This window comes from Salmo salar, chromosome ssa14, assembly GCF_905237065.1.
Source record: "Salmo salar chromosome ssa14, Ssal_v3.1, whole genome shotgun sequence".
Taxonomy (NCBI): Eukaryota; Metazoa; Chordata; class Actinopteri; order Salmoniformes; family Salmonidae; genus Salmo; species Salmo salar.
The window spans coordinates 56655585-56669474 of NC_059455.1; the positions used below are offsets into that span (position 1 = coordinate 56655585).

Consider the following 13890-nt stretch of genomic DNA (forward strand, 5'->3'; position numbering starts at 1 on the left):
CTGGTTCGCTGAACTCGGGATGGCCTAGCAGTGACAGTGGTTCCTCTCCATCGCTTGTTGGTGTTGATGTCATCCTGTCCATTTGGTGATGTTAAATCACTAATTAAATGTATTGGAAATGTACACTGTCCATTAACAATACATTACAATGGGCATTTACCATCACAAATTAGAAATGCTCTAATATATTGCTGAAATACCCAATTGACTGGCTCGTTCAACTCGGGACGGCCGAGCAGTGATAGTGGTTCCTCTCAATCGCTCGTTGGTGTTGATTTTAGCCTGTCCATTTGGTGATGGTAAATCACTGTTTAAACTTATTGGAAATAGACACTGCCCCTATGACCCAAATGTAAGGCACTTCCGGTTGTCACAGGAAGCTGAGAGTAAACATATCCTCATTGGGACACCCTTATACAGAATCCTGAGTGTCAAGTCTTTACGTTAAGAACTGACTGATTTACAGAGGGTTGAATGCAGTGTTTTTCACTAACTGCTGGGAGTGAAATCAAAATCAACACAGGTAATCCTTAGAGTGGCCTGATGGGTTGTCATTGAAGACAGTTTGATATGGCAACCATAATCCACATGGGCATCAGGTTGAACTTAGGGGAGCATGCAATGTATTGCTATGGGGAGAGATATCAAGGTCAACTGTTAGAAGAAATACTCCCTGTTTTCACTGTTAAGGGTTAATTCCACATGGTCAAGGTTAGGCTTGCACAGATTGGGCGGACCTTAGGAACATTCCTGTGGTTGAATTGTATTTCCAGCCTCAACGGTTCTGCCACTATAACCCAAAAGCACCTCAAATTTAGGTCAGGCTTCATTTTGGGGCTACTTTTTTTGCACGGTCACTGAGGTCAGACTGAGTGAGCTACGGTCAATTGGAGCACCTCGTTGAACTCGGCACGGCCTAGAGACTATGGTGATGCCATATGTTCAGCCTGCCCATTTGTTGATTTCAGCCCTATTTGATGGTAAAATGCATACTTCCCCTTTAGGATATGAAGGGGACTATTCAATCTTTTCATGTTGATATCTGTAGAGGTACATGTGACCCTGCACACGTGGCAAAGACATTTTGAAAATTGCCTGCACAGAAGCAGAGTTAGAGAATAACCTGTAAACCCATGTTATCCTTAGGGAGAAACTTGGATGTGTCAAACTACATGAACCGGCGAGCGCAGCTAGAATAACTCTGTGGCTTATCCACCCCAACCCCCCCCCCCGATGACCCCAGTCGAAAACAGCGTCTGTGTGATCCAGAGGCCGTAAATAACTACTTGTCAGGCTTCATTTCGGGCCTACTAATTGCACGGTCGCTGCGGTCAGACGGAGCGAACTACGGTCAAGTGGGCACCGGTGATTCTGGGACTTATGAAATGTTGTCATTTTCGCAACGTTAAATTAATTGAAGATAGTGCAAATGGACGAGGCTGTTTCTCGGCCTGAGAACCTTTTAGAGCCACAACTCACCGTGCACTACCGATTTAACTTCTACAGGATCGGTGGGTCCCCCGCAGGACAGTTGAGCTAACGTAGGCTAATGTGATTAGCATGAGGTTGTAAGTAACAAGAAAATTTCCCAGGACATAGACACATCTGATACTGGCAGAAAGCTTAACTTCTTGTTCATCTAACTGCACTGTCCAATTTGCAGTAGCTATTACAGTGAAATAATACCATGCTATTGTTTTAGAATGCACAGTCATGAACTTAAATGTATTAATAAACCAATTAGGCACATTTGGGCAGTCTTGACACAACATTTTGAAAATAAATTCAATGGTTCATTGAATCAGTCTAAAACTTCACACATATAGTTGCCAAAATCTAAATTGTGCCTGGGCTGGAATAATACATTATGGCCTTACTCTTGCATTTCAAAGATGGTACAAAAAATATATACAAAAAAACGCATGTATTTTCTTTATATTATCTTTTACCAGATCTAATGTGTTATTCTGCTACATTAATTTAACATTTCCACAAATCACAGTGTTTCCTTTCAAATGGTATCAAGAATATGCACATCCATGCTTCAGGTCCTGAGCTACAGGCAGTTAGATATGGGTATGTCGATTTAGGCAAAAATTGAAAAAAGGGGGCGGATCCTTAAGAGGTTTTTACAATGTGTCTACAACTTGATTGGAGTCTACCTGTGTTAAATTCAATTCATTTGACATTATATGGAAAGGCACACACCTGTCTATACAAGGTCCCACAGTTGACAGTGCATGTCAGAGTAAAAACAAAGCCATAAGGTCGAAGGAATTGTCCGTTAGAGCCCCGAGACAGGATTGTGTCAAAGCAGAGATCTGGGGAAGGGTACCAAAACATCTCTGCAGAATTGAAGGTCCCCAAGAACACAGTGGCCTCCATCAATCTTAAATGGAAGAAGTTTGGAGCCACCAAGACTCTTCCTAGAGCTGGCCGCCTGGCCAAACTGAGCAATCGGGAGAGAAAGGCCTTGGTCAGGGAGGTGACCAAGAACCCGATGGTCACTCTGACAGAGCTCCAAAGTCTGTGGAGATGGGAGAACCTTCCAGATGGACAACTAACTCTGCAGCACTCCACCAATCAGGCCTTTATAGTAGAGTGGCCAGACATAAGCCAATAAAAAGGCACATGACAGCCTGCTTGGAGTTTTCCAAAAGGCACCTAAAGACTCTCAGACCATGAGAAACAAGATTCTCTGGTCTGTGGCAGGGACTGGGAGACTAGTCAGGATTTAGGGGAAAAATAAACGGAGAAAAGTACAGAGAACCTTGATTGAAACCTGCTCCAGAGCACTCAGGACCTCAGACTGGGCGCGAAGGTTCACTTTCCAACAGGACAACAACCCTAAGCACACAGCCAAGAAAACGCAGGAGTGGCTTCGGGACAAGTGTCAATGTACTTGTGGCCAAGCCAGAGCCCGGACTTGAACCCGATCAAACATCTCTGGAGAGATCTGAAAATATCTGTACAGCGACGCTCCCCATCCAAACTGACAGAGCTTGAAAGGATCTACAGAGAATGGGAGAAACTCCCCAAATACAGGTGTGCCAAGCTTGTAGCTTCATACCCAAGAAGACTCAAGGCTGTAATTGTTGCAAATGGTGCTTCAACAAAGTACTGAGTAAAGGGTCTGAATACTTATTTAAATGTCATATTTATTTATAAGAAATTTGCAAAAATATCTAAGCCTGTTTTTGCTTTGTCGTTAGGGGGTATTGTGTGTAGATTGCTGAGATTTTTATTTATTTAATCCATTTTAGAATAAGGCTGTAAAGTAACAAAATCTGTAAAAAGTCAAGGGGTCTGAATACTTTCCGAATGCACTGTGGGGTTTTTATTTAAAAAAAACAAATGCCTTTCTACTTCAGTCAGTCCTCCTTCACATTTTCTTTTTTGGAATGACTTAACCCAGATGAACACCCCTTTCCTACATAAGGGATGCATGTGGCAGTTTCCTTTTGATTGATGAGGATTATTATAGGGAAAATGGACAGTCCCTTAATGCACATTTTGTGGGACTAAAGGTCGAAAATGGTAATACAGCGCTAATTTGACCGCTTCACGTCAAAGTACATAAACCTACGGTGTAAGGAAAAATACAACCAGACATTTATCTATCGTAGTTTATCATACAACGTCCATTTCATGATGCTAAAACGTGTTTAAATTATTATATATATAATTTTTTTGTTATAGATCCAGTTGAGGCCTGTTAAGGCAGGTATCGGAGCGCTACCCGATTTCTGTGACTTTCTGTACTCACACACACAGCCAAGATGGAGTGGCACAGTGTGGCGCTTAGACACACTGAGCCTGCAATAGTTACTGGCATTCGAACCATCTCAGAACCGTCAGACCAAAAGCTCTGCAACTTTATAAACCTGATGCTCAATGGAAACAGGATCCACCTGAGCTCAATTTCCAATGTCATAGCAAAGTGTCTGAATACTTATGTAAATAAGGTATCAGTTCTTTATTTTTAATACATTTGTTACAACAAAAAAAACTGTTTTCACATTGTCATTATGGGGTAGTGTGTGTAGATTGATGAAAGTTTTATTTAATCAATTTTAGAATAAGGCTGTAACATAACAAAATGTGGCAAAAAGGGGTCTGAATACTTTCCGGAATGCACTGTATGTACGGATCCCCTTATGGGTTATGGTGGAGAGAGAGGAAAAAAAAACAGCCAGGCTAATCAGTTCCTTCAGTTTTTTCATTAGTTCCCTCAATATAAAAAGTAGATCACTCAATTGTATTAATTCATTGCTTGAATTTGTTCCCTCAATAATGTTGGGGCGGCAGCATAGCCTAGTTACCGAAAGGTTGCAAGACCGAATCCCCGAGCTGACAAGGTCTGTCGTTCTGCCCCTGAACAAGGCAGTTAACCCACTGTTCCTAGGCCATCATTGAAGTTAAGAACAAATTCTTATTTGACTTACCTAGTTAAATAATGGTAAAATAAAAACGTAATAGTCCTCAGAATCGGCATTCTGTCTCTCTGCAACCATTTCCCAGAATTTCAGAAGCATGCTGCTGCTGTGTGTGTGCGACTGAGCTGCTAGCAAGGCATCTTGCTCGCTATAGCTGTATAGTGACTTAGCCAACCATGCACAGATAGATGGTTTAAAGAGGCTCTGGCTCTATGTTCATAACAAAAACTGAACGCTATTCGCTTTGTTGCGATGACACTACATTCACCTGGATATTAGCTAATTACCAGGCTAGGATAGGTAGCTAACGAACTCCCCTGGAGTATAGACAGGCCATAGAACAGCTAAGATCATGGAGCTGAGCCAGAAATAATTCCTGCCTAGCTCTGGGATGAGAGCGCTTCATTGCACCTGTTAACACTGAAGCCTCTTGGAAATTATGCACAATAAATTCACTCGCCATTCCTTTCTGCCTCCACTGAGTCACATGCACAATTGTTAAGTCAAAAACACATCCAAGCGCTTGGCTGGTGCCATGTTTTAGTGGATGTATAGCCCAAACTATATGCAGGAAGCCAGTAAAACACAGGGTCGCAGGGATGAGAGGCGCTCAAAATGGACAACTGTTCATGTTGTCCAAGTGTATGAATAGGAGTTTGCACAAAGTGTATTTGGTTTGCATTATAAACATGCATCATTCAATTATCACTGCTTGCGAGGCTCCTGGCTTTTCAGGCTATTGAAATTACTTAGCCCAATTAAGGGGTTTTAAATGCTATTATTTGCCCTTATAGGCATATGTAAACACAAACTAAGCTATTGAATGGTCAGTGATCATCACCATTTGAAGCATGTAATTAACTAAATAGACTTACAATAAGGCTGCAATATGTTATCGGCCAAGTGGGAATGGGATTGGGTAGGCCTACATAAGGAGAATGCCATTCTTGTAAACCTAGAGATCTGCAGGGGAGATCCGAGGGAACTAATACAATTGAGGGAACTAATTTTTCTATTCAGGGAACGATTTTTTATTTGAGGGAATAACTTCTTATATTTGAGGGGATGTTTGAAAAAAAATAATACAAATTAAAATAAAAAAGAGGGAATGGATTAGCCTTTCTGTTAAAACCTGTTAGGGCTAGGGGGCAGTATTGACACGGCTGGATAAAAAACATACCCGATTTAATCTGGTTACCACTCCTACCCAGTAACTAGAATATGCATATACTTATTACATATGGATAGAAAACACCCTAAAGTTTCTAAAACTGTTTGAATGGTGTCTGAGTATAACAGAACTCAAATGGCAGGTCAAAACCTGAGAGATTCCTTTACAGGAAGTGGCCTGTCTGACCATTTCTTGAACTTCTTTTCCATCTCTATCTTTTACTAAGGATCTCTGCTCTAACGTGACACTTCCCACGTTGTCCATAGGCGCTCAGAGCCCGGGAAAAAACAGAATGTCGTCATTCCAGCCCCAGGCTGAAACACATTATCGCCTTTCTCAAGTGGCCGATCAAGGGACTCTGGGCTTATGCGCGTGACCCGACCGCCCCCGCCTTTGGGATTTTTTCCTCTGTTTGCCGAAAAGGAGATTCCCTGTCGGAATATTATCGCTTTTCTACGAGAAAAATGGCGTAAAAATTGATTTTAAACAGCGGTTGACATGCTTCGAAGTACGGTAATGGAATATTTAGAATTTTATTGTCACGAATTGCGCCATGCGCGCGACACTTCTTTACCATTTCGGATAGTGTCTGGAACGCATACGAACAAAACGCCGCTATTCGGATATAACGATGGATTATTTTGGACCAAACCAACATTTGTTATTGAAGTAGCAGTCCTGGGTGTGCATTCTGACGAAGACAACAAAAGGTAATCAAACTTTTATAATAGTAAATATGATTATGGTGAGTGCTAAACTTGCCGGGTGTCTAAATAAGCGAGCCCGTGATGCCTGGGCTATGTACTTAGAATATTGCAAAATGTGCTTTCACCAAAAGCTATTTTAAAATCGGACATATCGAGTGCATAGAGGAGGTCTGTATCTATAATTCTTAAAATAATTGTTATGCTTTTTGTGAACGTTTATCGTGAGTAATTTAGTAAAATGTTAGCGAATTCCCGGAAGTTTGCGGGGGTATGCTAGTTCTGAACGTCACATGCTAATGTAAAAAAGCTGGTTTTTGATATAAATATGAACTTGATTGAACAAAACATGCATGTATTGTATAACATAATGTCCTAGGGTTGTCATCTGATGAAGATCAAAGGTAAGTGCTGCATTTAGCTGTCTTCTGGGTTTTGGTGACATTATATGCTGGCTTGAAAAATGGGTGTCTGATTATTTCTGGCTTGGTACTCTGCTGACATAATCTAATGTTTTGCTTTCGTTGTAAAGCCTTTTTGAAATCGGACAGTGTGGTTAGATTAACGAGAGTCTTGTCTTTAAATAGCTGTAAAATAGTCATATGTTTGAGAAATTGAAGTAATAGGATTTTTAAGGTTTTGAAAATCGCGCCACAGGCTGCAAGTGGCTGTTACGTAGGTGGGCAAGCGCAAGCGTCCCACCTAGCCCATAGAGGTTAAAAATGTTCTTCACCATGACCTCTAAGGGGCTCCGTACTTATGCATTCTAAAATATCAACAACAAGAAAATGTACCTTGCAGTGCGTATTTCTGGCATCCATCTTGCTATGGTCGCGTTTGAGAAGAAACTAACCTGATCTTCTCAGGTTCTGTTGGTAGGATGACCTTGGGCTCAACTTTCTTCTGGTCCAGATCCAGCACATCTTTCATTGTTGGGGCTTTAGTTCTAACGCCACAATTTCTGTATGAGAAAAATAGTGATTTAGTCTTTGATTGATTTTAATCTCTTTATTATCCCAATTGGAAAATGTGTAGTGCAGTCAAAGTTACAACATTAAAAGTAAAATAAAAAATGTAATAATTCCATAATCTCATATTGTACTCTGCCTTACCTGCTGCCATCTAGATCATCAAGGTCACTAGATGGTGACTGCGGGAGGAAATCAGTTTTACATTTCTTCTTGCTGGGACGCTCTGCGACAAAGGACACTCTTTTGACACGGACCTGAGACTCGGGTACGGTGGCCGGCTTGTGGCGGAGCATCTGACCAGGTGTGTCTGAGGTGGCTAGAGGGGACTGAATCTTGTTGAGGAACGGGTGGACCTGGAAGTGGGATGGGCTCAGCTGGGATGTGCTCACCCTGAGGATATTAGGCCGTATCCGAGAGGGCTCGCGATGAGTAGCCATGGCTCTGTCTAAGATAGCTTGGGCCTGGTTGCCTGTCATCATTGGAGAGCTGGGCACAGAGACGCACTTGACCCTCACTTGTTTCGCTCCATGCGTCATGGGCATGGCTCGGACCAGCACTCGCCCATCATGCAAACTCTGTGGGGTCCTGATCAGGAGATTGGTGGTGGGTGCTGGTGTGGTGTTGTTTCTGTTAGAGATGGTGGTTGGTGAGGTGGTGTTGTTGTTTCTGTTACTGGTGATGAGATTTGAACTATGGAAGATGGCTGTCCGTGGCGAGAGTGTAGATGAAGCGGGTACGACCACCATCTGGGGAATCGCGCAGGGCAGTGCACCACTGCTGTGGATAATCTTGGCTATCTGGCTGATGCGGCTGTAGGAAGGGGAGCTGGTGCAGACCGTCTGGAAGGTGTTAGTGTTTGGATCTTTCATCAGAATCTGACCTTGACGGTTGACTAGCAGAACCTGTGGGAACAGGGCAGAGTTGGAGGCAGACTGAATAGAGGCAGTCAGCTGCTGCTGAGCTGCTTGTCTTGGTGTGGCCAGGCGGATAGTGATAGCTCTCCCTGTAGTGGCCCCTGTCTGTAAGGGTATAGAGTTCATGTCATTCATTACAAATGGGGTCGGGGAGGCGGTGGAGGTGGCTGTCCTTGGAATGGTTCGAACAGTGATGGGTGGCGAAGAGAAGGCTACATTCAGAGGCAGAGCAGGTCCAGAGGGTAGGGACACCCTGATGATCTTTCTCTGTGTTGGTGTGGGTTTACGTGGAATAGTTTTCATGCTCACAGGACGAGGGGGTTCCATGATGGTTTTCACAGGAATTGATTTGGGGTTGGGTTTGGGTTCCGGCTCAAAGTCTGGGTCTCCCATCTCGTCATCCACTCCAATGAGAGAATCCGTAGAAGAGCCAGAGCTGTCGCTATCATCAAGCACTACTTTTTTATTATTAGCCAGATACTCTCTGATGCGGTCGTCATCCGAAACAAAATGGCCACTGCTGGGGTCCAGAAGAACCTCTTTCTGGGATTCCATTTGCTCAGACTCCATCAGAACCTCCTCTTCAATAGACATGTCATTATTTGGGTCACAGGTTTCAAACACGGCTTGACTGTCAGCCCCCTGATCTTCCTCACTCTTCCCCTCTTCCTGAGTTTCTTCCTCATCGCAGGTAGAATCACTTGAGTCACTCTCAGAGCCGTTATCCGCTCCGTCAAGCTGGGAGATGGACTGAGACGTAGGAGCTGGTGGAGGGAGAGGAAGACTTGCCTGCCCTGAGTCCTTTGAGACTTTGCACACCACCAACGTACGCGATAACTTCAAGTAGTGATCCATGTCTTCGTCTGAGGAACCGTTCTCCAGGACCTCTTTCGGTCCCATTGCTTTGGTGAATACCGGAGCCATGTTGGCATCCATGTTGTCCCCACCCCGAGTCTGGCTCTGGGTCTCCTCCTCTAATGGCTCCGCCTCCAATGCCTCCTCCATATCGCCTCCACCTGTCTGGGAACCTCCACAGTGAAGCGCCACAGTCTCATTCAACAAGGCCTCGTCAAACTCCAGCTTGGCGTTTAGCACAGAGGCCACCGCCACGTCTGCGTCCGCCACGTCGAAGGGAGCGAAGGGCAAGTCCTGATCCGACATCAGGGGGCCGATGTCTGTGTCTTCCTCCATATTATTTGCTGTCAATGTGATCTCGTTTGAGGGCACCACCACTGCCTCCTCTGGCTCAGATGACGCTAAGAAGTCTTGTGGCACCTCAGTGGACACTGGAGTTGTGATTTTGAATGACTGCCTGATCCTGGAGGAGTGGCGGAGGGCCAGAGGGAGGTTGGAGGGTGGGCTGCCGATGGCGCCAGGCCGCAGAGAGAGAGGGGAGGTAACACTGGAGGGGGACAAGAGAGAGGAGCGCCAGCTGGAGGAGCCAGCGCGAGTTTGTACACTCTGAGGGGAATTCTGGAGGTTTTCGCTGGTTCTGGAAGGGGAGCTGAAGGGTAGGGACCTGGGGTGGAGGGTGCCCCCTGAACGGAGCGTCATTGGTCCCACGAGGCCATCGGTGGGGGAAGAGGAGTCCCCGGAGAGGCGGCCCCGAGAGAGGCGACGCGGCTGGCAGGTATCGTCCAGATCCCTGAGAGTCAGGATGTGGAGGGATTTGGTCATGGCACTCCCTAGAGATTCGAGGATCACCAGTTATAGTGTCATGACGGAACAGAGTGATATTAACATTTTACGTTGATGTCGTTTAGCAGACGCTCTTATCCTAAGTGACTTAAATTTAAGGGAACTAGGTAAGACAACATATCACTCATTGTAAGTAAAAACGTTCCTCAAATAAGCAGAGATATCTCACTGTTAACTGACACAAGATATTACACTGGTATCGATATCTAACTCAATGTCACCTGGAGAGGGAAGAGGTCGAGATGTTCCTCCTGCTGGTCTCCTGGTTTGTGAGTAACTTGGGGTTTTGGCCCCAGGCTCCTGTTTCAGGGGGGATGAGGTGGTGCTGGGAGATACCTGAATGGGCAGAGAGGCCTCTGGATTTTCCATTTCTGGTCAAGGAATAAAAAAAGGAACATTATTTACTTTGAGGACTCTGAGAATTAGTAGATTCTAGTAAATTGTCCCTTTTGAATAGCAAATATTGGAACATTTCAATTGAAAAGAATAAATAAATATAACATATGGGACATCAAGGTTATCCATTGAAGTGCCCACCCTACTACCAGATAAGAGGCAGGTTAGGTGGGTTTGCTGACCTTTGTTGAAGCTGTGGGCTATGGTTCGGTTCTCCTCCTGCTCCCACCAATGTGGTTCCCCTGGCTTCTCCGGGAGTGGAGAGTACACCTCTGTCACATTACAGGTGTACTTACAGCGCCGCCGAGGGTCCACTGTGCTCCAGTACAGCCGAGAGCACCTGGACGGAGGAAAACAGGGAGGGAGGAAAATGACAAAAGGTGAGTAAAGTAAAAGATAAACAACCCAATATAATTTAAAAACGAACTTCAGGGAAGTTCTACAAAATAACTGCAGTTTTATACTGCCAATCTTATAATAACAATACAATAACAACCCTGACTACATTATCCACAAATCGATTATTCAAAACAAGAAGAATCTAAATGGATGCTGTCGATGTCTGGGACACAAGAGGATTATTGGTCACTTACTGGTAGCCCACAGGATACAATCTTGCGCCATTTGCTGATTGTTCAGTCAGCACACCCAGCCTGTTGATCTGAAGTGAACCTGGATATAGAAGGAAACAGATGGATGGTTTCACGAGTAAAAAGGGGAATGATTGATGGTGGTAAAATACTGTAAATCCCTTACTGGCCGAACTTTTAGAGTATATGGGTCACACCTTCCAAATCAAAAGCCCCTCGACACAGGGAATAGGGTGCCATTTGGGACAAAGCCTGTGTAATGCACCATTTGACCAGTGCCTGGGGTTTTTGTTAAGCATTTAAACTCATACCCGTATACGTGTTGAAAATTGCAGATTTGGACACTGTGCCTAATTTGTGCCTAATTTGGAACAGTGACTGTACAGTAACATGCTATACATGACATGAGAGCTCAGGGTCTCCGCTTCACAGCTCTGTATTTGTTTTGACTGATACCCGTTCTGAACTTGAGCACCGAATGCAACAAGACGGTTTACCCATTTTTTGTTGTTTGAGTGAGGGAAATGCTGTAAATTAAGATGGCTCGATGTTATTTATTTACCTTTATTTAACTAGGCAAGTCAGTTAAGAACAAATTCTTATTTTCAATGACGGCCTAGGAACAGTGGGTTAACTGCCTTGTTCAGGGGCAGAACAACAGATTTATTTTGAAAGAGGATTATAATTAGAAAAAAATTGTTTTATGTCAGTCCAAATGTACACTTCACATTTCCATATAAAACTCATGTAATATATAGCGTCAACGTTTACGATCACCATGTTTGATGTACAGTTAGAAGATGAGATGGCGGTTTACCCTGGGTTGTCCTGAACAGAATTAGCACGTTTGTTGAGTTGTGAAAAAAATTGTCTCATGACTCCATTCTTTGCGCACCAAAATTACAATATGCTTCACTGAATTTCCTTGTGAAAGCCTAACACTAAGATCGTATTTTATAATTTAGCTAGTTAGATCTTCAATAGAACAGGGTTTCAAATGATCCCCAACTGACCCAGCTTGCGACTTATAATGGACCATTTTCAGTTTGCATAAACAGTAATTGTGGGATGGCAGCAGTGTTTCCGTTAGCCGTTAATAACCGGGAAAAGTCTGGGAGAAGAAAAATCCCAAGGCGAAACAATGCTTTTAAGCCTATTCATTGATGAAATCCCAGTCGATGGAAATATATTTGATTGGGCATGCATAAAAAAAAATAAAAAAAAGATCGGTCTATAGGTTAATTTTTGTGACGCACCGATATGACTTTTGTGGCCGATAGCGATATTTAACATTTTAGCGGCCTTTTAAGCATTCTTGTACAGTTAAATAGTTCACACACACGGACGCAGCGGTCTAAGGAGCTGCATCTCAGTGCAAGAGGTCTCACTACAGTCCCTGGTCCGAATCCAGGCTGTATCACATCCGACCGTGATTGGGAGTCCCATAGGGCGGTGCACAATTGGCCCAGCAACGTTGTAAGTAAGAATTTGTTCTTAACTGACTTGCCTAGTTAAATAAAGGTCACACACACACTGATCAAAAGGTTATTTTGCTGTCAATTACATATGCCCCCATTACCAGTAAAACATAATCAAAACCTATTTCTTTCACTTACTTGCTGTGCTGTTTTGTGGTTAATTTGTTCACTTGTTGTTTCATTCTCAACCAGGATTTCTATGGAACGCCGTTTGGGTCTTTGCATGTCAAAAAGGATACACGTCAAATAACACTATTTGACGTGTCAAAAACAATATTTGACGTGTCAAATGAGCTTGTTGACCAATCAGGACCTGAATATGACTGCACGTCACAATTTAACGAGTTCATACATTTTTTTTACAAAGTTATTACACATACATTTTTTTACAAAGTTATTACACATTGATTACACTATCACTCATATTTCATGTGACAACGATTCATCGATATGTATGCTATGATGCTGGTAAAGTTGTCTTGCGCACCTACTGTGCTGGTCATAAAAAAAAAGCTAGCTAGCTCATGGATGCAAATAATGTTCTTCCCCAAAAACATAGCAAAACGACAATCTTGGTGTCATCATCTAAAATAACCCTATTTTTAAGACAGTTCTTGTTTGATTAATGGTGGCCGGACCCATCTATGTGAAGCTAGCCACAATAAGGATTAGACACAATAGTGGACTTGGCAGTTAGCCTTCAAAATAACAGTATGGCATAATTCTACTATTTGTATTCATTTGCATGACTGTCAATGACATACTTTTATTTTGAGGGCAAACCGCAAATTCCAATATTCTGCCTAATCCTTATTGTGGCTAGATTTACAACACATAACCCGGTCCGGTCGAGGCACACTAGCCAGATGAAGCTAGCTGGCTGCTTATAACGTTAGCTTTGGGCAACAGGGTTAAGTAACTGGTTAGCTATTAATTTTCTTGAAATTGAACTTCAGTTTATTAGGCGAACAACCAGTTGCTACCTAGCTAATACTTACAAGGAGTCCTAAATCATTGCTAAGAATAATGAAAATTACTGCAGGTTCTACTGGTCATTGTATTCAGGCTGGTTGTATAGGTGCTAGCTAGGTACCAAGATAAAGCTAGCTACCCCAGAAGTTGTGGTCGAACAAATTATGCTTTATTACCAACGCGGTATTGTAAACACATCGTTCGTGGCCGGTGTTTGCAGAATTTTTTTTGTACAGCTCTGACAGTGCTACTGTAACACGCAAAGACCCAAACAGCGTTCCATAGTATGCATGTCATGAAGCTATTAGCAGTGACGCTATTACTGTGTAACTCCGGTAGGGTAACACCTGAAAAATAGCGCACTTGGTAGTGTGTACCGGTGCTCGACCAGTCGGCGAAAGCCAACATTACCCACGACAGAGAACGGTTGATTGTCAAGGGTAATGAATTCCATTATCTTGGCTTTAATGGATTAAGCCTTTGAGTTGTCTCACTGAAATTTTCTTACTCTTTGAAATGACTGCTCGACTTGTTGACTGCTCGATCCACACAGGAGACAT

At 43.3% G+C, this 13890-nt stretch overlaps 1 protein-coding gene across 4 annotated transcripts in view; it reads right to left on the reverse strand.

Moving 5' to 3' along the window:
- The window catches only part of LOC106570121 (histone-lysine N-methyltransferase 2B), a 96610-nt gene that overhangs the window by 15675 nt on the left and 67045 nt on the right, over window positions 1–13890 (reverse strand). For all 4 annotated transcript variants that reach the window (XM_014142152.2, XM_014142151.2, XM_045694603.1 and 1 more), the window contains 5 exons: window positions 10884–10962; window positions 10473–10630; window positions 10116–10265; window positions 7424–9881; window positions 7165–7272 (listed from right to left, as the gene is read on the reverse strand). In XM_014142152.2, coding sequence (XP_013997627.2) covers window positions 7165–7272; window positions 7424–9881; window positions 10116–10265; window positions 10473–10630; window positions 10884–10962 — 2953 coding nt within the window. The remainder of the gene's footprint in view (window positions 1–7164; window positions 7273–7423; window positions 9882–10115; window positions 10266–10472; window positions 10631–10883; window positions 10963–13890) is intronic.